General features: G+C 44.1%; 3 protein-coding genes across 4 annotated transcripts; 1 reads left to right on the top strand and 2 right to left on the bottom strand.

The window, feature by feature from the left end:
• Window positions 1–10,397: 10,397 nt before the first annotated feature.
• On the bottom strand, window positions 10,398–15,438 carry LOC122052977 (O-methyltransferase 1, chloroplastic-like). Of its 2 annotated transcripts, none has more exons than XM_042614769.1 (7): window positions 15,003–15,438; window positions 14,311–14,477; window positions 14,118–14,238; window positions 12,574–12,698; window positions 11,433–11,564; window positions 11,178–11,336; window positions 10,398–10,607 (listed from the first exon to the last, which is right to left on the bottom strand). In XM_042614769.1, the coding sequence occupies exons 1-7, from the start codon at window positions 15,229–15,231 to the stop codon at window positions 10,536–10,538; spliced, it is 1,005 nt and encodes a 334-aa protein (XP_042470703.1). In that variant the 5' UTR covers window positions 15,232–15,438; the 3' UTR covers window positions 10,398–10,535. The 2 variants fall into 2 exon arrangements, with proteins under 2 accessions (XP_042470703.1, XP_042470711.1); XM_042614777.1 differs by lacking the exon at window positions 15,003–15,438 and adding an exon at window positions 14,895–14,999.
• On the top strand, window positions 15,417–16,475 carry LOC122052989. The gene is made up of 3 exons (XM_042614790.1): window positions 15,417–16,038; window positions 16,106–16,145; window positions 16,347–16,475. The coding sequence occupies exons 1-3, from the start codon at window positions 15,746–15,748 to the stop codon at window positions 16,473–16,475; spliced, it is 462 nt and encodes a 153-aa protein (XP_042470724.1). The 5' UTR covers window positions 15,417–15,745.
• Window positions 16,476–19,193: 2,718 nt separating this feature from the next.
• Window positions 19,194–20,246, bottom strand: LOC122033683 (serine/threonine-protein kinase-like protein CCR1). Its single transcript, XM_042592841.1, has one exon. It carries the CDS (start codon window positions 20,244–20,246, stop codon window positions 19,194–19,196), a length of 1,053 nt encoding a protein of 350 aa, XP_042448775.1.
• Window positions 20,247–24,174: the final 3,928 nt, after the last annotated feature.

The following is a 24,174-nucleotide window of genomic DNA, read 5'->3' as shown; positions in this document are numbered from 1 at the left end:
GCCAAGCGGATAGCTGCATGAAGGCGTGGCGAAGACCCCATGCCGTTTGGCCGGGTGTATATTATCCGAGCCACAGGCTCGAGGGCGAAGACCCCGTGCCGTTCGGCCGGGCGTATATTATCCGAGCCATAGGCTCGATGGTGAAGACCCTGTGTCATTCGGCCGGGCATATATTATCCGAGCCACAGGCTCGATGTCGAAGACCCCGTGCCGTTTGACCGGGCGTATATTAGCCGAGCCACAGGCTCGATGTCGAAGACGCCGTGTCGTTCAGCCTGACATATATTATCCGAGCCATGGGCTCGATGTCGAAGACTGTCAAACAACGACGTTAAATCTTAGAGTCGAATCGGCGACTATAAACCCTCCGGCCTGAAAACCGTCGAGCAGCGACGTTAAATTTTAGAGTCAAACCGGCGACTATAAACCCTCCGGCCTGAAAACCGTCGAGCAGCGACGTTAAATTTTAGAGTCGAACCGGCGACTATAAACCCTCCGGCCTGAAGACCGTCGAGCAGCGACGTTAAATCTTAGAGACGAACCGGCGACTATTAACCCTCCGGCCTGAAGACCGTCGAGCGGCGACATTAAACCCTAGAGTCGGACCGGCGACTATAAACCCCCGGCTTGAAGACCATCGAGCGGCGACGTTAAACTCTAGAGTCGGACCGGCGACTATAAACCCCCCAGCTTGAAGACCGTCGAGCGACGACGTTAAATTCTAGAGTCGGACTGACGACTATAAACCCCCCAGACGAAGCAGTGTCGCGTTGAAGCACTTCAGCGAGACACTATCAGAAAATCCATATAAAATGGAGAGTCATTTGACCGATCGGCGCAGGAAAGAAAAATACTCCAGCGACGAACTAATAAAAATCCCAAGCAAAGTGAAAACTCGTTTGACCGATCGGTGCAGTAAAGAAAAACACTAAGCGAAAAGCTCATAGAAATCGCAGGGAGTGGAAGATCGTTTGACCGATTGGCACAAAAAAGACAAACACCCCAGCGACAAACTTTGAAGTCCCAGGCATAGTGGGAGGTCGTTTAACCGAACGGCGAAATTAAGAAATTCCCTGCGGGAAAAAGGTCTAGCGACAGGTCGGCATAGTCAAAAGGAACACTCGAAAGGAAAGGCTAACGTAGAAAGAGTGGACATTCATTTAAAACTAGCATTTAAAAGTTATAGACGCCACATGAAAATTAAAGTCTCGCCTATCGGAAGAATTACTGAAAATACTTCATTCAAGGAAATCAAAAATATGCTTTGGGATGGTAGTGAGAAGCGCCGCATGCTCCGTCGCAGGGATGACCACGGACTCGGGGAGCTGACCCTTGGTCTTCATATAATCCGCCGTGGCGGTGATGGCCAACTCGAAGGCGATGACGAGCCGGTCGCACACCTTCTTCACAAACTCCGCCGAGCGGATGTAGTTTTGCCTCAAGGCGGCGACGCGGCCCGGCTCCGCCTCTTGGTACTCTTTGAAGGTAGCGCGAGAAGCATCAAGAGCCTCCTACAAGGCCTTCAAATCGTCCTTGAGTTTGATCACCTCCTCCGAGCGGCCTTTCTGCTCCCCTTCTAGCAGATCGGCCAGCTCATTCACACGCTGCTGCAGAGCTCGAGCTTCCACATTCTTCTTTTCCAGATCAGCAATGGCGGTGTTCTTCCGAGTGGTGGCGAGCTAAATTTTATGGTCATAACTTTTGACCTACTTCTTAAGCTGCTCCAACGTGTACGCCTGGTCGGCCGTCTTCTTTTTCTCGGCCTCTAACAGATCCTGGGTTTTGGCGAGCTCCTTCTGCAGCTCGGCATAAAAAGGGCCTCGGGAAGACGACGGGCCACCCTGACTCTTCAGCTCGTCCTCCACCATTGCCAAGCGATTGGAGACAGCAACCTCTTCCACCCATCGTTGATGTACACGGAAAGGTTAAAAGGCCGATCGGGAAGACTACATAAAGAAGAGGAAACAAAGCTTACCCTTGTGGCATGTTACATGTGGCTGTCAGCCAGCTTGTCGAGCGGTATCATGGCCACACGGGCCCGAGCGTCCGCCCACATCTCAGCGAGGGGCCCCTTCATAGTGATCATATGCTCGGGGGCCGTCGGCCGATCGGGCTCGGCCATGAAAGCCTCAGTAGGGAGATGCGGAGTAGCCCTAACAGTACGGCGCTGGCCCGAAGTCGTCTGAGCGGACGCCAAAGGATTGGAGGTCGGGCTGGACAGGGTGGACAGAATGCCCAAGCGGAGGACTTGGCGTGGTGCAGGAGGAAGGGAGGCAACCGGAACCGCCTCGAAGGGGGCCGTAGGCACCTCCAGTTGAGAGGGAGTCCGGTCAGAAGATAGAGCCTCAACCGATAGTTCTTTGCCGCGTTGAGAGGCGGTGCCCATCCGCTCGGACGCTTGCACTGCGGAGGTTGCCGAACGGAGGGGCTTCTCAACTCGCCGTCTTTTCCTGTCGAGCGGGAGTTCGTCCTCCGGATCGGAGCTTTCCTCCCGAACGACCGGTTCCTTGCTAGAAGTTGCACCGGCAGCGGCATCCATAGGCGAAGCCTGAGCGACCGACTCGCCTACTTGCGCTTCACTCTCATCCTCATGCGAGCGATCGGAGCAATGCCCAATTCCTCTATTTCCTTGGCTGCTGCCGCTTTGAGCGCGACCGCTTTCTTTTTCAAAATCCCGAATAGCACCGACTCCATTACGATATTTGTTGCAAAGAAAAGAGAAGGAAATCAGTTAGAACTCAAGGCAAATGTACAAGTGAAGTTCTTACCAAAGCTGCTCGGGAGGGGGGTCCGGCTCGGACTCAAACCAAATATGTACATCACTCCTTCAGGTAGGAGCTTGTTGATATCGAGCTTCAGACCGGCTAGCAGATTCGCTGCTTCAAGATAGTCCGGTCGGGTCTTATATTTCTTCAACTCGGGAGAGATGGGCGGTCCGACCTGCCATTTCGTACGGAAGGGGAGCTGCCCGGGAACACGAAGGTAGAAAAAGTTCTCCTTCCAATGTTTGTTGGAAGAGGGTAGCTTATCAAAAAAGACTAAGTCGGGCCGAGCTTGAAACAGATAAGTGCCCGGCTTGGACTGCTTGGGGTAATAAAAATAATATAAGACCTCCGGCCGGAGAGGAATGTTGTGAATCTTAAATAAGACCACAACCCCGCACAGGAGGCGAAAAGTGTTGGGAACCAATTGGACGAGCGGAATGCCAAAAAAGTTACAAACTTCAACAATGAAGGGGTGGAGAGGAAACCGCAGACCGATTACGAATTGGTTGCGGAAAAGACAAAATGCGCCGCTCGGTGGTTTGTGTGGCCGAGCAGAAGGTGAAGGTAAAATTAGTTCAAAATCGGAAGGGATATCAAAAGCGTTAAACAGACTCTCGACATCGCGCCGATCGAACTGCGACTCCATGGTGGTATACCATGGGTCGAGAGCCGGGTCCGCAGGCTGAGAGGAACTTGTCATCGCCAGAGCAATGGAGGAAGCAGAAATCGAAAGGGAAAGCAAATGCACAAGCGAGAAAAGGAGCAAAACAGTAACCAAAGGACGAAACGCGACCAAGAGCGTGAAGAAAACACAGGAGTCAAAGGAAGAAAGGCGGAAGAACCTTACAAAGGAGCTGAGGATCGAAGGAAGGAGGAGGAGAATCGTCGGAGAACGGAAAATCGGAGTCGCCGGAACGCTGAAGCACCGAAGAAGGCTGCGGGGGACGCGAAGGCAAGGGTGCGGCGGAGGAAGAAGGTGAAGGCTTTATAAGGTCGGGCCCGATCGGCCTCGACCGTCGGATGCAGGTCACAGGAACCGAGACCCACATCGGGTCGTTCATTTCAAACCGCCGATGTCCCCTCGGACACGTCGCCGAGCCGTACGATGACGCCAGCGGAGGCGCCACGTGGCACCATGCCATAGGGGTGCATTTAATGAGCGCCATTACGGCGCGCAACGCGCGTGCTCAGTCTTAATAGAGAGGATTTATACGAATTCCGAGGAGATCCGAAGGTCGTCAGCGTTGACCATCGGCACGTTTGCAAAGCCAGTAGCAGTAAGAAGCCGAACGACCATGAGGAGTAGCATTCCAAAAAGTGGCAAAGCGGTGTCACTCCGGCCGACCGGCAGTCCAGTCAGTCGGACTTAGCGCCTCCTTCGACTAGACTTGAAGGGGAGACATGTGATCCGGTGGTAAGGACGGGGGACCCTCGTTGGCGGAAGGTCAACGACACGTGGAGGTCAAAAGTCAAGAGATTCAACCCTGAGACCCGACCGGCCGTGAATCCCCCGAGCCGAATGAAAGACAACCCGACTAGGGGTCGGGTTTCCGATGCTCAAGGTAAAAAGGTTTCAGGGCCGAGCGGGCAGTCCGCTCGGCCAGGGCGCGAGGCAACAAAGACAGGCAGGAGCAATCTCATCCGAGCATACGACCGGGACAGAAGTGATATGCCTGTCGAGCGGTCTAACCGTTCAGCCCTGGAACAGACAGGAGGCGCAAGAGGACAAAGGAGACAGGGGATAACATCATCCTCGAGACATCTGCCGGCGACAAGGAGCAGGGTTGGCGGCCGAGTCGTACGCAGGATCGTACGGTGGAAGTTTCCACCGTCACATCCGGGATATGCTCGGACGATTGCGGAATGGTGTCAGAGGTACTTTTCTGACATAAGCTCGTTAAGGTATGTTTGGGGTGTTGAAGCAATCTAGGTGCCCTAGGTTTTGATGTTTGGACAAAGGTTTAAGTTAGGTTTATTGTTGTATTTGATATGCATTGTGAGTGTGCAGGATACAAGTACAACAAGGAAAGTCCAAGTGTGATCTTGGCAAAGGAGGAAAGTCCAAGAATGAGTCTTGGCGGTGTAAGTCCAAGCATGTAGTCTTGGCAACGTAAGTCCAAGTGTGACTTGTCAATGGATGAAGCCCCGGAGGTGAGGAGCCTCTTGGCAAAGGAAGACCCGACAATATGGACAAGGCCGAAGGAAGCTCCAGAAGGCAAGACGTGAAGGATGGGGAGACATCCGAGGGACGCGAGGCTGATGGAGGAGGCTAGAAGGCTAGGTCTAGGTTGGTCGGGCGAGAACGAGTGCTGAGTGAATGTACTCGAGGCAAAATCCTAAAATTAGGGTTTACTGTAGCGTTACCGTAGCAGTACTCTAGTGTTACTGTAGCAGTACTGTAGCAGTCGACTGATGCACTGTAGCAGAGAGCCGTTGAGATAGTCGTTGGCACCAGTCGACTGGTGCATTGACCAGTCGACTGGTAACGGACAAATCAGGTTCTGATTTGTTCCAAGCTCTATAAGAAGGAGCTTGGTATGGCCGGCCAAGGTGACGAAATTAGACTTGGTTAAAGCCTAATTAGCCAAAGTGCTCAAGAGATCTTTGTGTGCCAAGAGGTCTTGGTTGGAGTTGTGGTGAGGTTTCTCCACCCACAAGGAGGTTGAGCTAGCCGGAGTTTGCCGGGGACTAATCCACCGACGGATTGAGGGATCGTCCACCTTACGGACACGCCGTGGAGTAGGAGTAAGTTATCTCCGAACCACGTACACGCCTTGTGTTAGGGTTTGTGTTTGGTTTGTTGTCTTCTTCCTTCTTGTTTTAGGTTAACTTTCGTATTTGTTAGTTTGCTTTTGTATTCTGCTGTGCACTAACATTATAGGAAGTAAAGTTTTGGGTGAGACGCTATTCACCCCCCCTCTAGCGGACGTCAAGGTCCCAACATGGGGAAGCGTGCACGCATCGAGAAGTGTGCCCGCGCCTCCTCGAGGTCCTATATAAGGACCCCCAGACGTCGACGAAGGTATGCGCAAATCTTCACTGTAGCCATAGTTACGCTGCCTCTCTCATTTCTCGTTGCCTGACTTGAGCGTCGGAGGGCCGTCGCCGGGAAACCCCTCCCGGCTCTTTGCAGGTTCGTCGGAGATCTACACCAACAGTCGGAGACAGCGGAGCATGCCACGTCCCCAGCGTCCGTCGACTTAGCGCTCGGACAGGATCACCTAGATTTTCTTCAACCAACGATATGTTGGGACCGATGTGCCCGCTAGAGGGGGGTGAATAGCGTCTCGTCGTGCGCTCGTCGGTTGCGTCTTGATGATATGCAGCGGAATACTAATACAAACACAACCAACGCTAACTCAAAGATTTACTTGGTATCCACCTCAAGAAGAGGTGACTAATCCAAGGGTCCACACACTCGAGCACTCTCCACTAGTAAGCAACTCCTTCTCGGTCGCAGCCGGAGACGGAGAAGCCTCGTACAAACACACACAACACTACAACACTCACACAAGAAGAAGATACAAGAATACAATTGAAATACACCCTTCTTCTTGCTTACTTGTTGTTTGTTGTTGCCTCTTGAACCTTGGGGGTGCACCCCAAGAGCCTTCAAGAACCGGTGGAGAAACTCAGAGAAGATCGCCTGAGAAGCTCGCAAGGAACTGTCGCAACCTGTGTTCGAACCGTGCAGAGAATAAAGCTCGCCTTGACCTTTATACATCGCGCTCCTAGGGCTCCCAATCGATTGGATATCCTCCCAATCGATTGTCACGTCAGCTTCACGCGATCCCAGCCATCCATCGCTCGTTTCCTGCGCAATGATCACTTCCCAATCGATTAACCGATCGATTGGGACTGCCTGAATCAATCGGCCGATCAATTCAGAGCCTTTCTGTGCTCTCGCAATCGCACGAGAGCTTTTGCTACCCAATCGATTGGTAGCTCCCAATCGATCGCTCGATCGATTGGGAAAGCCTCTGTGCTTGCGATTTCACATCCCAATCGATCGATTGGGCCTTCCCACAATCGCAGCACACCCCAATCGATCAACTGATCGATTGGACCCTGGTTCAATCGATCACCCGATCGATTGACCAGCTTGGACTTGACTCAAACTCAAGTCCAAAATCTCCAACCCAACTCTTGGTCAACCGTGACCTGTTAGGTCTCCATACCTAGCATTTGGTCACACCCGACCAACCTTGAACTAGCCTTCTAGCCTCCTCCATCAGCCTTACGTCCCTCAGATATCTCCTCATCCTTCACGCCTTGCCTTCAGGAGCTTCCTTCGGCCTCATCCTAGTGTCGGGTTCTCCTTGCCAAGTCACACTAGGACTTACCTTGCCAAGAGCACATACTTGGACTTACAACCTGTGCCAAGATCACACTTGGACTTTCCAATTGTCTGGCTCCTCACCAAGACTTTCTCCTTTGCCAAGATCACACTTGGACTTTCTAACTGGCTGGCTCCTCAGCAGGACTTTCCTTGCCAAGACCACATGCTTGGACTTTCCAATTGTCTGGCTCCTCACCAGGACTTTCTCCTTTGCTAAGATCACACTTGGACTTTCCAACTGCCTGGCTCCTCACCAGGACTTTCCCTTGCCTAGCTCCTCACTAGGACTTTCTCGTTGCCTGGCTCCTCACCAGGACTTTCTCCTGCCTAGCTCCTCACTAGGACTTTCCAAATGCCTAACATCCAGTTAGGACTTTCTCAGTCAAGTCTCCTGTCAACCTTGACTTACTTGACTTGTATTCTCATCAATCTGGTCAACCCTTTGACCATCTCCATAACCGGACGATTGCTCCAGCAATCTCTTTATATTGTCAAACATCAAAACTCAAATCTTGACTCAAGCTTGACTCAACTCAAGCTTAGTCAAACTGATCAACCTTGACCTAGGGAAATTGTCCCAACACGGTAGTACTAATTCCAATTTATTTTTATATTCGGATAATAAATTAAACGAAGTATTAGCTAAATTTATTTTCATAGAACATCTTTCTTTTATTTTTGGATCTAAATACACATTTGAAGATTTTTATAAAAAAAAATTTACTCTATGTACTAAATGTGTTCCTAGAACTACATTTACTTGTACAATTAAAAAAATTAGTAAAACAAGGAAAAAAATAATTTAATTGATGAATTTAGTAAATTAGATTATAAAATTTATTTATGTTCTGATATTTGGAGTGATCATTAACAAACACATTCGTATATGTGTTTGACTTGTCATTGAATCGATAACTTTTGAAACCTCCAATAAAGATTGTTAGTTTATAGAGTTTTTGATAAATCACACAATACTTATAACATCGTACAATTATTATGTTTAATTTTAGAAGAATATGAATTAACACATAAAATATTTTTAATATCATTAGATAATGCTAGTTCACTATTATTGGTGGTTTATTTTTTCATATTCCTTGTGTACGCTATGTTTTAAATTTATGTATTTAAGATGGTTTAAAATTTTTATAAAATTATATTAAATCAATTAGAATTATAATTTCTTATTTATGGTCGCATTCATCTATATTAAAACAATGAGTTAGATTTTGTAAAACTAATGGAATGAGACCTAAAAAATTTTCACGTGATGTACCAACACGTTGAAATTCAACATACCAATTATTACAAGATTCATTTCAATATAAATAATTATTATGTTCATTTTTACATAAAATACTAATACTAATATATATTTATTTTTACAACAATAGAATATTTATAGTAATATTTGTGAAAATTTAAAAGTATTTAATGATGCAACCGAACAACTTTCTGGTGTTTATTATCCCACTGCTCAATTAGTTTTAGAAAAAATTTCTAATATAGTATTAGTTTCCAATAAACATATTAATAATGAATCTTAATCTTCTTGCATATTAATTATAAAAACTAAATGAGATTTTTTTTAATTTTATTTCTAAATTTATTTAATTGAATTTACTTATCCTAAATTTACGAAGTTTTATAAGAAATGTTAACTTGACGCTTTAATTCCAATTAAAGAATATTCTTCTCATATATAGTTAATATTATATATAATGTTAAAATTTATTTATATGATATTTATAATCAATATTATATTTTGAACATAAATTAATATTTATGAAATATAACAAACTAGTAATTTAAAAGAACAGATGAAACGTCTACGGGGATTCTCAAGTTCCACACAGAAACTTGAAAATTATTTTACAATTTCTTTTGATTTTAATGAAATAGATAGTGAAAATTTCTATATTTTAAAGTGTAGTCACAGAAGGCTTAAAGCTTTCCCATTCTCTCCGTGACCGCCAAAGATATTTTAGCTTGTCCAATGTCAATTGTTGCTTTGGAGCAGACGTTTAGTGCCAGCGACAACATATTAAATAAACGACGATCAACTTTGTCTCCTGATTCATTGGAAGCCCAAACATTACTCGATGATTGGACCAGAGCCGAGAAAAGAATCCAAGAGTATAACTTTCAGATGACAAAGTTGAAGATTTTGATACCGAATAAACAAATACAACATGAATGGGAAATGAAAGTGAGTGATAACGCCACATTCAAATATAAAAAGATAAAAAAGTAAAATAATTACATAGACTTTGATTTCTCTATACCCTAAGGGGATACATAAATAACTTAAATGAGTGCAAGACCTTTTTTAAAATAAATTTTAAATTTTAATTTTTTTAATATAATAATCTTGAACTACGGCAAACTGTGAATCAAATCGTGAACCGACGGTTCTGAACCATGAACCATAACTGTCTTGAGCGGTTAAGGTTAAGGGTCGACCTACCAGGAACCGTCGAACCGACAGTTCTGAACTGTCGAACCGTCGATTCCAAATCATGGTCAGGTCTAATATAAGGTTCTGCGAAAATAGGCGAAGGTATAATTTTATTTTCTTACGTGAAGGTAAATTTTCTTCTTCTTCTAGCTCTTTTGCTTTCTAATGCATGCATGCAAACCTCACATCTCAGTTCGTCACTGACTTGGCCGTCAAAGAGGATAACACCAATAATATTAATCCTCATCTGACAAGCTTTGCTTTGTAGGACACCGAGAGCGAAAACACCGACAAATCGACATCAATCACATATCCGAACAGTGACAAAGGGTGTCATCACTAGATACTTCTATATTTTTTTATCTTTTTATATACCCCATTTAAATAACCGACCTCAAAAAAATATATATAATTATTGTCTACATCAATTTAATGTATTTTTTCCTCTTAAGATCACAAAAAAAAAAAAAAAAAAATCCAAAAAGACAAGGACATAATTATCTTTTATAATTTTTTTCACATTTGACTTTAATAAAAGGAGATTAAGTGTTATTTTTAAAATACAGGAAGAAAAATACTACTTGATAAAAATTATAGAAGAGTTAAAGGTATTTTTTCCCTTTATTTTAAAAAATACATTACTATTCTAAAGAATGATATAGATAATAAAAAATAACTAATTTTTAAAATATATATCAGGCAATAAAGGGAATATGGATCAATTATTTTTAGAATGGTTTATTGATGAATAAATAATAATTTTCATAATAATAAAGTCTCTCTAAACGAAATATTTTTTGTGATCAAGTTAGCTTGCACAATGTCCAGATCAGAATGTTCAATATATTACAACTAATAAAATTTATATTATTTCTCATTTTAAATTATTGTAAATTTTAAATATTTTAAAACTGTCGTACTAAAATCCTCCAGAAAACTGATGGTAGCTTCTCCATTGTTGGAATCGATTCCACTACAGTTCGTCAAAGCCTTCTTCATCTCCTTCATCTTCAATCCTTTCCAAGTGTGTCCTCCAGATCTCCATCTACGATTCCAACAAGAGAAAAGTCAAAATATTTATATGTATTTTAATCATGTTATTTCTAAAACGATGTTCATGTGAGTCATGATATCGAGAAGCTGTGTCATCAAAGCATGTATTCAGACAACCTCTGTTCTCAAATAAGTAGAAGCATGTAGATTGTAGAATGCTCTTGATGATTTTGAGAATATTAAGGCTAAATAACTCCTCCATAGAAAGTTTGAAGGTAATTTTGTACATCTTTCATAGCAATTGAAAAACTGAAACATAGTTACATAACTACGAAATTCAAATCTAGCTAAGTGTTATGAAACTAGTGTGTGTGTGTGTATAACAAGAGAAGAAACATCAATCCAGAAGAAAGAAAATGTAAGAAGAAAAAAATTGTGAGTGAAAAAAACAACAAAGCAAAAGAAATTGCAAAAGATTTCTGTATCAGCTAACTACGACATGGCTGCATCATTTTGGAGCATAAGCTCTCCTACAAGTTTATAAATAGTATGCTATCAAAAATAAATAAATAAATAAATAAAAGGAGGAACTGACTTATAATTTTTGCTGTGCAGCAATTACCTGGGCATCAGAAAACCTCAACTGTTCAGCAATAAACAGAAAACTTCCATCGCCGGACTCATCCAATTGTGAATCTTTGTTTATCTCATCACGACGGGTTGCATTCACTAGAAAACCGTGGTCTACTAGAAGCCTTTGTATCTTGTCTTGTCTATTATCCTGCAATGAAAAAAGAGAAAGACTCATGTGACTACGATTTAGGTATTCAAACATCTAGGCACATACGAACAAACTTGCTATGAAAAAAAAATATACCTTTGCAATTTGAGAGCTTTCCACTGCCAACGAGGTAGGAAATTCTCCTAGGAAAATGCTTCCTTTCATAGCTGAACTACTTACAAGGGATAATATATCTATCAAGTTTGTCGTAGTTGACATGGGAAACCCCTAGAGAATCAATATCACTAGAAGTTAATCAGCACGTCTTAATTAGAATACACAAAGGTCAATATTGAAACTCAGAAACCATCAAGAGAGCTGAAGATCACATGATGGCATAATTTGAAAATACAAGATGGATATACTCTCAAAATCAAGGAAAGCAAGTGGTTAATTTATGTGTGTGAGCGCGCGTGCACAGCAAGTCAGGCGGCATGAAACTAAATCATGATCCACCTCTCATTCTTCTGTTTCCCAAAGTAGGATATGTGAAATGTACATAGGATTTGGAGAAATAGCAAAGTTCAAAATTCATCTGAATGGCCCATAAACCATGCTATGTTTTCTTTCTCCTGTTTAAATATTAGCTTCTGCATTCCCTTTAGTAATATAACATTTATGCATTTATGTATTGTTGATACTGTACTTGCAGGTTACTACTCATGTTATCCTGTGTCATTAAGTACTTATGTGCTTCGAGCTTTATCTCGCATTTTTATGGCACAATTCATTGACTGAAATGAGAATCATGCCGATTGAATTGTTTTTACTATCAGAGTGGTTGTTCCTAACCATGGGGGTTAACTTGGAACATGACATCCTTTTGCATCCAAACTGCTTACGAGATATATGTACCAAGTTTGTCATAGTTGAAATGTGGACCCTGTGGACCCCCTACAGGATCATAGGAACATAGTGAGTTGTCATTAAAGTAATTAGCATGTTTCAATTAGAATGCACAAAACAACAAAAGTCTAAATATCAAAACTAAGAAATCATTGAGGGAGCTGAAAATCAGAATGAAAGTCAATTAATCTAATACACGATTGACATGTTTTCATAATCAAGAGAAGCTAATGGGTAATAGACATGTGCACAGGCACTCACCGGAAAAGCAGTCTAATTAGAGTAAGTTATTGGTGGTATGAAACTAAATCAAGATTAACCCTTCGTTTTATTCTCCAAGGCCAAGAAATGTAAATAGGATTCAGGAAATAGTGATAGGTTCAAAATTTACCTGAATGGCCCATAAACTCGGTTTATTCCCGTTGTAACCCCTTTCACACAACGCTAACTGCAGATCTGTGGATTCTAGAGGAACATGGAGCAAGATACAGTTTCTTGAAACTTTAGCTCCCGCTTCTATTACATCAAGGGGAAGAATGTTAGATGTTCAAAGAAAAAGTTATAAATCTTCAGTGCATTATAAAGGCAATGAAGCATAGATTATGTTATATAACTAATGCCATACTACAAAAGTAGGTGATTGAGTGAAGTCATTCTACTAAGGTTTCAAATATGAGTTCATGTTGGAAGCAGATCAAGGTTCAAATACTGATACGAGTACAAACACCTAGAACAAACTCCTAATAGTTGACATCATTAAAGAGAAGAAGGAGGAGGAGGAGGAGATGGTAGCATGGAGAAGTAAAGATGAGAGAAAAAAGAGGATGACATCAAGAAGATACAAAAACAAGGAAATAAATAAATAGGAAACCTGCTATTAACTAATCTGATTGATGCTGAGTGTTGAATGGTTCTTGTATTCGTGTATGGCATCATATTGAATTACATGAGTATGAAACTGTACAAAAAATCATAAATTCTACTATCTGAATTTGCAACAACATTATGCAACTGTTCCTCCTATTAGAGATAACTGGTGGAAAATTTAGTAAGGTCTTAATTTATCCCGCACCATCTAATCTATTATTTGCTTGCAACATTATGCAAGTCCTCTTCTAAAACCAACAATTCTTGTCCTGACAGATAGGATTCTTAGTTGCTTAGTCTTCTTATATCAGCGAGTCCTGAGAATTCAATGCTATACCCAAGCCTCCTAAAAGACAAAGGGTATCATTTGAAGCTTCCAAAGGGCATCCAATACCATTTGAAGTGTTCCATCTCATAACTAGTGGTGGATCAGGATTTATTAAAAGTATATATGGAAAGTCGGAAACCGAAGTTTAGATGTACATGATCAATGTTACTATAAGTTCATTGTAGCTTCTAGAGAGAAACTAGATGATTAGGAAATCAAAAATCAACCATGAACTAATCTTTTGTTGATTTGACCAACATGGAGAGAGATGTCTAGTGAAACAAACAAAGCTTATTTGCTTGTCTCTCTTTACTATTGATGTTATGGAACCAGTACCTGGTACTCAGTATAGTATCAAGATCTAAATTTTATAGAAAAGGCTGGAAAAAATAATAACACCAACCAAATAAAATGAATAAGACTAAAAACACATATGCAAATGAGTTAATGTGGTTAGGCGAATAACTCACGTCCACATATCCACTAGAAAGACCAATGGTGCATGAAGATCTATCAATAAACCTTCACTTGCTGACCAAAATTAATACCCAGGCCTCAATTTATACCCAAGAGGAAACTTTGAGGGTTGCATGACTAGTAATGTCGGACTAAAAAGCTCTAAAAGAAAACAACCACATATGATAACATATGCAATCAAAAGACTTGAGTCACATTTGACAGAGGTTTCTAGAAATGAATGAAAGTCATACTAAATTCGGTACATGAAAATAAACACATACCTTTGAGTTTTTGAGATGCAATATTGAAGACACTTTGTGGAGAGATTTCAAATATGACAGAAGAACGAGGCCAATTCAGCCTGTAAGGCCGGGTGTCCATACCATCTGTCAATAAAACAATCTATATGGTGTAAGATGGCTTTGACTATTGCACATGATGGAAAGTGCTTATTTTATCGATATATCTAGATACCTGTCTAAGATCTTCTGTAGTTCCAAGCATAGAAAGCAAGTTATCGTCGATGAATTTTGTTGCCAATCTATATTGACATGGGTTAGGTGAATATTTGCTCTCCACATCATGATGGCTAACGGTGGAAGACAGAAGGCAGCTAGAATATGGATCAATGAACTGAGGATCTGCACGCATCCACAATGAACAATATGAATAAATATTGGCCAACAATATGGTTTCCTTCCAATTGGAATTGAAATGGAAATCTTACATACAAAGATGATTAGTAACTAAATGCTAGGGTTTAGAAAAGTGGAAACAATAACAAAGAGGTAAAACTACATCAAAAATTAACTTCCTTCCTCCAGTTGCATACTCAACAAACTAAAAGAAGTAGGAACAACCCAGGAACTAATTAACTTGAAAGCACAAAATGCAAAACGCCCAAAAGTAGCTCAATAGCAATTCCGATTTCTGCTAATAGATGAGTCGTGTCCGCCACAAGAAAAATTCACGTCAAAGAAACACATTTGAGAAACACAATGGCAAAGGAAATGCATTCATTAGTAGCATATGCACGAGAAACAGAAGAGAAAGAGAACCTGGTGAAGATGGCGACATGTATAATTTTGGTTTGAAGGAGGGAAAGAGAAGATTTTCAGTCACATAGGTTTATTGCGTCGACGCAAAACGGAAGAAAAACCATGTACCAGGGCGGAGAGACTCCTGGAAACGAAGGAAAGCGGCACGGACAGCAGCCTCGAGGAGCGGGTCGGGGCGTTCGCCTCCCAGTCGGGCGGCGGCAGTTCTGCAGTTCCTCGACTGGCGTACTTCCGAATTCTTCCTCCACTCAAGTGAGATCGCAGGGGGGTTAGAGCGGACGGCGGAGGGTTCCGTAGTCGTTGGCGGGATAAAGCATCTCAACCTTAACCCTGCCATTCTTGCCCGTTGATCCTCTTTTGTTTCGCGACGACGCGAACCAACAAGCTGAAAACAAGGATGGTTTTTTTTTTTTTTAACCCATTTCCACTCCACTCCTATCCACTTTGCTCGTCGTGTATAGTGTCTCTACGGTATGCATCAAGTTATGCTGTCCTCGCATTCGTCGCAATTCCAGTGGTGACCGAAAGTTTCATTTTTTTCTGAAATGCCCAAAAAGAAATGATGGCGAATGGACGCCGGAACGGCCACGCCACTCGCGCCGTTGCCACTGCATGAATTCTCCGATGCCGCTCGTTGCGCGGCGGCCCAACGAGTTTCTCCGCCAATCGCATCCAGTCGACGCCTTGGGCGCTCCGCCGTTGGCGGCTCGGCTGGGTGCTGATGCGACCGTGACCTCGTTGCTTCCTGGCGTCTCGGTGCTCATCTGCCCACCGAACTCTCTGGCGCGTTTAATTTTGCGCATAGCAGGAGCGGTGGATTTAGAGTGACGACTCCGCGGACTCCGACCGAGATGGAGCAAATCGCAGCAAAGCTGCCCTCTTTGGTGCCGCCGCAGCCCCGCGACGAGCTCGTGGTGGAGATGACCGGGGCGGAGAAGGGGAGGGAAACGGTGGAAGCGAGGAGGCGGCCTTTGGAAAGGTCGACGGTGGAAGTGAAGGGAGCAGGAGGGATCCTTGTCATCGGCGGACTCCTGGCTGCTGCCGCCGTCGCCGCCGGAGCCACCATCATCGCTCGCAGGGCGCATGCGCTACGCCCGCCGGCGAGCGAGAAAGAGTGGGTTGAGGGTTTCAACGGCGACCATAAGTGAGTTCATAGATTGGTTGGGGTTTTCGTATGCTTGCTCACGATTTATTGTTATTTCTTCCTGCAGATCGGAACAGAGCCAAATTGATCGATCCGTCGGTATCCCGGTAATTGCTATTTCGTAAATAGTGTGTTCTTGATTTAGTAAACATTTCTAGTTTAAGGAAAGAATAGTTGCAGTTCTGTTCTGTTCTCTGTTTCCTAATAGTCTGGTTAAGAAGCACAAGGATTGAAGAACAATCATATAGTTACAAACTTATTAAACAGTACAACAAATCGCATTGTTCATTTGGAATTTTGTCATATAGGAGGACAATCGTGTTTCTGTCAAATCGAAGGACAATTTATTTGAAGATGATACTTGTAATGGTGCTAAAGAACTTCCGAATGGCAGAGTGTTGGACATGGACCAAGTTAATGAGAAATTTTGCAGGTAAGTAGATTTGGATCTCCAAATGGAATAGGAGAAGAAATTAGATCAAATGATGTTGTAGATGAAACACCTGGTGAAGAAGAAAATGAAGTAGCCTCACTTTGAGAAGCTGAACATGGTGTGAACCATCATGAAACTGAGCTGAATGAATGTGTACCTCCTGCTTTGGGCAATGAAGGGGGAGATGAGCCCTTACCAAAACAACCACAATTTGATTTTGCAGAGGCAGATAATGGGCAATCCAACACAAATGAATTAATTCAATCAGCTGGCTTTGACATCAGCAAGCAAGTATGTCAGAGTGTGTGTGCTATAGGTATGAGAAGGTTTTGACATTTTTGGAAGAACCGATGTGCCCGGAGTAGTAGAGCCTTTGTCCTTCAAGGAAATGGCTGAACAACAAAAGGTTGAAGCATCACAAAGTGATCTTGCAGAAGAGGCAAATTCTCAGGACATTAGTGAACAGCAAACTGAGCAAGTCTCAGATGAATCCAAGCGAGAGAAACAAGATGATCTTGAAAAATATGAAGAGGAGATTGAAAAAAAGAAAGTGTCCGAATCGTCTTCTAAAGAAGCAGCAGCAGAGGAAGAGATGAAGAAAAGAAAGAGGCAGAGGCATCTCCACAACAAGGAGGAGGCAAGGAAGATGATGCGGTAATGATGAAGGATTCCATCCCGTTGTCACGGTGAAGGTCAAGGAAGGTCAAAATCAAGGCGGTCAACGGGGAACGATATCGGTCGGTCGGACGAATCATTCACCGACCAGGGAGTAAGCTCTGACCCACCGTCTTTGACACAAGGAGCAATCAAACAACCGACGTTCAAATGGCGCGCAGAAGCCGATTCAAGCGGCTACCCCGCTCAGTCTAGCAACAGACTTGACATCATCACATGGACAGTGGACTTCCGGCCGAGCGGCTATTCCGCTTGACTCAGTAACAGTTCACGCGGACAATAGACTTTCGGCCGAGCGACCATCCCGCTCGGCACAGCAACATAGCATGTGAACAGTGCACTTCCGGCCGAGCTGCCATCCCGTTCGGACCGACAACATACAGCACGGGAATAGTGGAATTCCGATCGAGCGACTGTCCCACTCGGCCCACTAATAGACACAACACACTATCTCTCGACATTCTTTTGGGAGCTAGCTAGTGTCAGCATGCTGACAGACGGCATGGTCAGACAGAGGATCATACGGCGGAAGCTTCCACTGTCACTTCAGAGATATGCTCGGCTTATTAAGGTACTTTGTCAGAGACAATTTACTAACACGTTTTTTCAGAGAAAACTTTGAGATGCATGTTCACATTGGGAAGTGTGCACGCACGCTACAGAAGCTTTATATAAAAGGGTGGTCCAAGGATCGGTGGAGGTATGCGTTACATGCGATATTTATTGTTGTGCTGCAGTTCTCATTGCTTCTTCTCCTTCTTGCTTCGTCGGAGACTGACTTGAGCGTCGGAGGATCATCGTCGGGGACCTTTTTCCTGCCCTGACACTGACGCTGCTTGTGTTGCATGTCGGAGCAAAGTCCATAGGAGGTCAGCAGGAGCGTCACATCTCCAGTATCCATCTCATCGACTTTCGGACAGGATGAGAAGAGATCGAAGATAAGAAAGAGGATAAATCATCCCTTGAAGGAGAAGAAATTGAAGAAATGAAAGAGGCAGAGGCATCTCCAGAAGGAAAAGAACATGAAGAAGAAGAAGATAAGAAAGATATCGATACACCTCATGAAGCAGATGAAAAAGATGGACACGAAGAAGTGACTGAAGAAAAGAAAGAGTTAGAGTCGTCTCTTGAAGGAGAAGGAGAAGGTGATGGAACCCATAGCAATCAAACTCATCCTCACATAATTCATTCTGAAGTCAGCACAGAAGAATTTTCTACAACGAAGGAAGCCATTGAGAAGAGACAACCTGCGTCATTTGCTCGAGAAGAAGATGGATCCAAGAACAATCAAATTCAAACTAACATAGCTGATCTTCAACACTGGGCTGAAGGGCGGCCTATAGTGAATGAAGTAGAGAAAATGGGAGAAGAAAGCCAAGAGTCAGACTCATCTCCTGAAGCAGCAGCTCAAATGAGAGAGGACGGCTCAGGTAGTGCTAGAGTTTCTTCTGCAAGATCAAATGAAGCAGATCGCGCCATCAGAGGTAGTTGAACAACCGGAGATTCTACTGCTCAAAGTGGAGTCGAAAATCTTGAGTGACTCCTTCATAACATCAGGAAGAAGTCAAGGATGAGGTGCATGTAAACGAGGCAGAAGAAAAGCAAGAAGAAAGCATTATATGCAGAGATAAGATCCCAGATAAATTGGTGCGTGCAAATAAGGCAGAAGAAAAGGAAGAACAAAGCATCATCGGGAGAGAGAAAACCACAGAAAATATAGTACAACAATGGTTAATGGCAATTATCAGAGAGAAGGAACTCATGTTGGAGAAATTCTTGATGGATATTCCTGCTGACAGATTGTTGGTGGGTTTCCTGGTAATGGCACTAACCATAGTGCTGCCTCAGTACATGCCAGACCTCTGTCACGACTGAATCACATGATTTCTTCGTCCGAAGATAATTCACCGGAAAATTGAGGTGTACTTTTATGCTTTAGAATTACGTCAAGGACTAGTTTTTGATTTCGTTCGAGAATCATGTACTTTCTTCATTGTCTGCTACAATTCTCGATCAGAGCTATGTACTACTTCAACGTTGAAGTACCTCAAGATTTGGATACTTCATCTGGAGACTGCGCACTAGAAGGTTGCGCTTCCAAGCTGCTCAGAATCGCCGCCACCTGGGCAATCCCAGGACGCGTCTTCCGGCCGTTCCCGACGCACGCCGCTGCCACCTTCATCATCCTCAGCAACGGCCGCACGTCCCTCGGCGCGGCCACCCGCGCGTCCAGTACCTCCCCTGCTCTGTCCTCCCTCATCAGCGCCAGTGCCCAATCCGCCAGCCTCCCGCCGTCGCACCTTCTCCCGCTCAACAACTCCAGCAAAACAACCCCGAATGCATACACGTCGTTCTCCTTGCACGCGCCGCCGCCTTCCCAGTCCACGTATCCCTCCATCTCCCTCGCCCTGTCCGCCGCCTCCATTAGGAAGCTGAGTCCGTAATCGCAGACCCTGGAGCAGAGCCCCGCGTCCACCAGGATGTTGCTCGGCTTCACGCACCCGTGCACGACGCCCGGCACGCTGGCGTCGTGGAGGTGCTCGATGCCGCGCGCCGCACCGGTCGCGATCCGGAGGCGGGCCGCCCAGCCAAGGACCGCGCTCCCCTGTTTAAGGTAGTGCTCCAGGCTGCAACTGGTTTCTCCCACGAACTCCGAGATGATGAGGCGCTCCCCCGGCGCCTCGGAGAAGCCCAGGACGGGCACCACGTTAGGGTGGTGGCACGCGTACGAGAGCGACTTCATCCGCGAGGAGAAGCTCATACCGGGATTGCCCAACACCAGGTGGTGATGGATGCGCTTCACGCTGTAGCCGCGCCCGCCGTCGGCCTCCTCAGCCTTATATACGGTCCCCAGCCGGCCACAGCCCACCACGCGCGAGCCATGGAAACCGGCCGTGGCGGTCTCCATATCGCTCAGCTGGTGGAAGTGCGCGGCTGGGAGGATGGGGCCCGACGTGCTGACTTTGCCTTCGCCGGCTGCCGGGTCCACGGCGGCGAACTTCTTCCGGCAGAGGACGTAAAGGACAGCCACGAGAGCCACGAGAACGAGACACAGCAGCGCAATAGCTACGTCAATGGCCGACCGATCAATGTTCGTCATGTCGTCTTGATTGGAGATTGAGAAGCTAAGCCAAGACGACAGGGAGGATTTAAGGAGATAATCTGGTCGGATTTGGCTAGCGTTGAAGATGATCTCAGAACAAACAAAATATTTTTGCCTACATTCAAGTTAAAAGTACTGGAGCAGGTGGCCTGGAGAAGAGCTGGTCGGCATGTGTTGTCTGTTACGTTGGTGCACCAAACTTGGAAGACATCCCGGAACATGAAAGAGTAGCTCCAGTTTGATTAAAGAGCTTGTCTCGTTCTATCACCAAATGTACTGCTTCATTTGGATTTTTCTGAATATATATGATGGAATATATTCGGTGGTCTCAGCCAATGGTGATTAAGTTCCTTATATATATCAGCAAGGAATGAAACTTTAAAGATCATGTGGGTAGTGATATACATAATGCATAGTTCACGATGGGTAGAACAGTGGAACTAAGATCTGATAGTGCAAGCATGACGTCGCACTTAAGCTTTGGTTGGTTCAACAACCTACAACTAAAATACATTTGAACAAATAGCTATGATTCTGAAATCAATTAAGGCGGTGAGCTGGAGATATGATTCTATTATTGACTCGATGAAGACGCTCAAGATATGATTCTATTATTGACTCGATGAAGATTTCGTACTATTATGTAAGACAATGAATATTAATATCTTATCAGAAAAAGAGTCTTTGACGTTAATCCTTTGATGTTCAAGTTAATGATCGATTTTAGGGAAGAAAGTAGTAGTCGTTAACGGTAACAAATAGTGTGCGCAAATAAGAAGTATCACATTCCTTCACCTGTAAATGAAAACCTCTTTTATAATGTCAATGTTGTATTATGCACGCATCTTAAAGCATTAACATGCTAAAGCTTTCCTAAGAAAGAACATGTCATAAAGTGTCCTGACACTTTTCGTTAAATGAGCACGCAAACCACTGTGATTTGACAGGTTGAAAGCTTATAAAGGACGATTTGCCAGCAGGATATTCTATGTCCTTTCTAACACAAACTTCTAAAATAGTACGATATGATAGGTATCTAGGTTCCGCTGTAGGCCGACCTACCGCCATTTAGTTGGGAGATGACCAACTCGGCCTTACAAGACGTTGTCACCGATTTGTTCTTCACTTGGCCCATCATGTTGTTGAGGAGGTACAATGTATCCGATCGACGATGCGAGGTCTGCTCGACCGACATATCCAGGTTAGCAGTTCTAGGTCCGCCTGACCATGTAACTTTGACCGCTTGACTTTAACCTCCATGTCAGTTGGTCCTCCCTGTTTTGACTCGCTTTTTAAAGGGGGCACTTTTATCACCGTATGACAAGCCTCCACCTCAAGTCTAGTCAAAGGAGGCTGTAAGTCTGATTGACTGGATACTTAGTATTTTTTGTAGCTCTCATTTTCTCCCGGGAGCTTTGTTGTCTGTCGCTCGGCTTACACAACTAACGCCCTTATTTACAGCTCCTAAGGGAATTCTTTTCTCCCTAGTTGGAAGAGTCTGACGCCGCTCAACTCATATGTTAGCAACACTTAGTTGTTTATTATCTCCTTTCTCATATCTTTCCCGAGCGGCCTCCCATCCTCATAGTGCCCTTTAATTACTGTTGATATTATCTTGATTTCTTGGAAATCAATTTGTAAGTACTCCGTGGTAGTTTTGATGTGATCAACCAAGTCAAGTTAGGTCTTGTTATATTTTAATGTTGTGTCTAAGTGTGCAGGAACTTAGGAGCACAAGAAGTTGAGTGAAAGATGCAGCTAGCGAGAAGGACGACACGGGAGAGAGTCGATGAACTCGGTGCGTCCAAGGAATGAGGTGCTGCAGAAGAGTATACTAGCGGATGAGAAGGAAACGCGTGGCAATTTCGAGGGACGAGAAGCCGGAGCGGAAGGTTCCTCGAAGGTCGAAAAATGAGTTTGGGTGAGTCATATTCTGGATGGTTGAAATCACCCAAGTGAGAGCCTGAACCAAAAACTCAACAGGGAAGTTGACTTCGGTCCAAGCGTACGGATTACCTGGGCGCCCTCGAGGCGCCTCACTCAGTAAGGGTCGTATCTGTTGGGACCTTAACGTCCGCTAGAGGGGGGTGAATAACGTCTCACCCAACACGTTGCTTTCTACAATGGTTAGTACACACAGCGAAATACAAAAATAAATACTAACAAGAGAAAGCAAACCTAACACGTAGATTTAACATGGTTCGAAGATAAAGCTCCTACTCCACGGCTGTCCGTAAGGTGGACGATCCCTATCCGTCGGTGAATAACTCCTCGGAAAACCTCCGGCTAGATCAAACTCCTTATCAGTGGAGAAACCTCGCCACAAACACTTGAATACAAGTACACCGATCACACGAGGGCTTGGGAGACACTAATAGGTTTTAACCAAGTTTATTTCGTCAACTTATCCAAGCACCCCAAGCTCTATTAAATAGAGCTCGAGAGGAAAACACCAAGTGTTTTCTTTCCACCAGTCGACTGGTCCTAAGTGAAATTCAACTGTTATAAGACAACGATCGACTACCAGTCGACTGCTACAGTACACTAGTCAACTGCTATAGTGTACCAGTCGACTGCTACAGTACCTGCTACGGTATCGGTTGACTGCTATAGTGTCTGTTTGACTGTTATAGTGTCGAGCGACTGTTTTCACAGCCGTCGGGCACATAAATACTTTGTGCCCTACCTTAGTCAACTGGTCAAACTCTAACCCTAGGATTTGACCCCCCCTCGAGTACATTCACTCAGCACTTGTCCTCGCCCGACCAACTTAGACCTAGCCTCCTCCATCAGCCTCGCGTCCCTCGGATATCTCCCCATCCTTCACGTCTTGCCTTCTGGAGCTTCTTTCGGTCTTCTCCTTGCTGTCGGGTCTTCCTTTGCCAAGAGACTCCTCACCTTCGGGACTTCATCCATTGCCAAGTCACACTTGGACTTACGTTGCCAAGACTACATGCTTAGACTTACACCGCCAAAACTCATTCTTGGACTTTCCTCCTTTGCCAAGATTACACTTGGACTTTCCTTGTTGTACCTATATCATGTACACTCATAATACATATCAAATATAACAATAAACCTAACTTAAACCTTTGCCCAAACATCAAAACCTAGGGCACCTAGATTGCTCCAACAGTATCAACACCATCCGAGAGCTCAAAACCCTTCCAGGAGCCTAGACCAAAAAGTTTATTGAAATACAACGTGTTGTGATCCGTTGCGACTTGGATAAAATTTTATTCATGTATGGGTGTCTGGAAGCCTTCCAGGCGCCTTGATCAGAGCTATAAATACAACCTTGATCTCAGAAGCTAAAAACAACACTTGTAATCAATTCTTTTCCTGTTTAGCTTTGTAATTCAGTGCTTCAATTACTGTAAGAGGCTTCTCCGCTCAAAGGAGACTTTAGTGAGCTTTCAACGTCTTGAATTAGCAATCTCTTGATTGCAAACCAAGTAAATCTTGGTGTCTCTTTCTCTCTTTAATTAGTTGTTTAAATTTTGTTTATGAAAGTGTTAGTTTTAATCAAGCTGTAAAGATCGAGAAGGAAGTTCATTTTTTTATGCAGGGCAATTCACCCCCTCTTGCCGGCCTCCAAGGGACCAACAAGTTGTATCAAAGTTAGGATGCTTTAGAAGGACTAACCACCAACCAAAGCATAAGAGATGGTCGGATGAAGTATCTACCCATCGAAGTTCAAGGGAGAGTTCACGATTTGAAAAAGAAAGATGGAGGTATTCTTCAAAACGGATTTTTATTTATTACTAATATTAAAATATAATTTTGTAGCTCCAAAAGACCAAGAAAGAGCAAGCAGATTTAGTAGCAAAATGGACGAGACGAATTCCATCTATTGAGCATGTTACCTCCGCAAGAAGTCAACAGAATCGGCGCCTATGAATCAACAAAGAAGTTTTCGAAGAAG

Source organism: Zingiber officinale, chromosome 1B (assembly GCF_018446385.1).
Source record: "Zingiber officinale cultivar Zhangliang chromosome 1B, Zo_v1.1, whole genome shotgun sequence".
NCBI classification, from domain to species: domain Eukaryota; kingdom Viridiplantae; phylum Streptophyta; class Magnoliopsida; order Zingiberales; family Zingiberaceae; genus Zingiber; species Zingiber officinale.
Note: the sequence above shows the minus strand (reverse complement) of the source record. Positions and strands in the feature narration are given on the sequence as shown.

What these genes read in the sequence shown, in the direction of transcription:
- LOC122052989 (XM_042614790.1), top strand. Translation starts at nt 15,746, where the DNA reads ATGGAGCAAATCGCAGCAAAGCTGCCCTCTTTGGTGCCGCCGCAGCCC. An exon ending in GGTTTCAACGGCGACCATAA is followed by an intron (nt 16,039 to 16,105) that starts GTGAGTTCATAG and finishes TTCTTCCTGCAG; the next exon opens with ATCGGAACAGAGCCAAATTG. An exon ending in ATCGATCCGTCGGTATCCCG is followed by an intron (nt 16,146 to 16,346) that starts GTAATTGCTATT and finishes TTTGTCATATAG; the next exon opens with GAGGACAATCGTGTTTCTGT.
- LOC122052977 (XM_042614769.1), bottom strand. Translation starts at nt 15,231, where the DNA reads ATGGCAGGGTTAAGGTTGAGATGCTTTATCCCGCCAACGACTACGGAA. An exon ending in CTACAGAAGATCTTAGACAG is followed by an intron (nt 14,239 to 14,310) that starts GTATCTAGATAT and finishes TACACCATATAG; the next exon opens with ATTGTTTTATTGACAGATGG. An exon ending in TGAGGTTTTCTGATGCCCAG is followed by an intron (nt 10,608 to 11,177) that starts GTAATTGCTGCA and finishes TTGGAATCGTAG; the next exon opens with ATGGAGATCTGGAGGACACA.
- LOC122033683 (XM_042592841.1), bottom strand. Translation starts at nt 20,246, where the DNA reads ATGACGAACATTGATCGGTCGGCCATTGACGTAGCTATTGCGCTGCTG.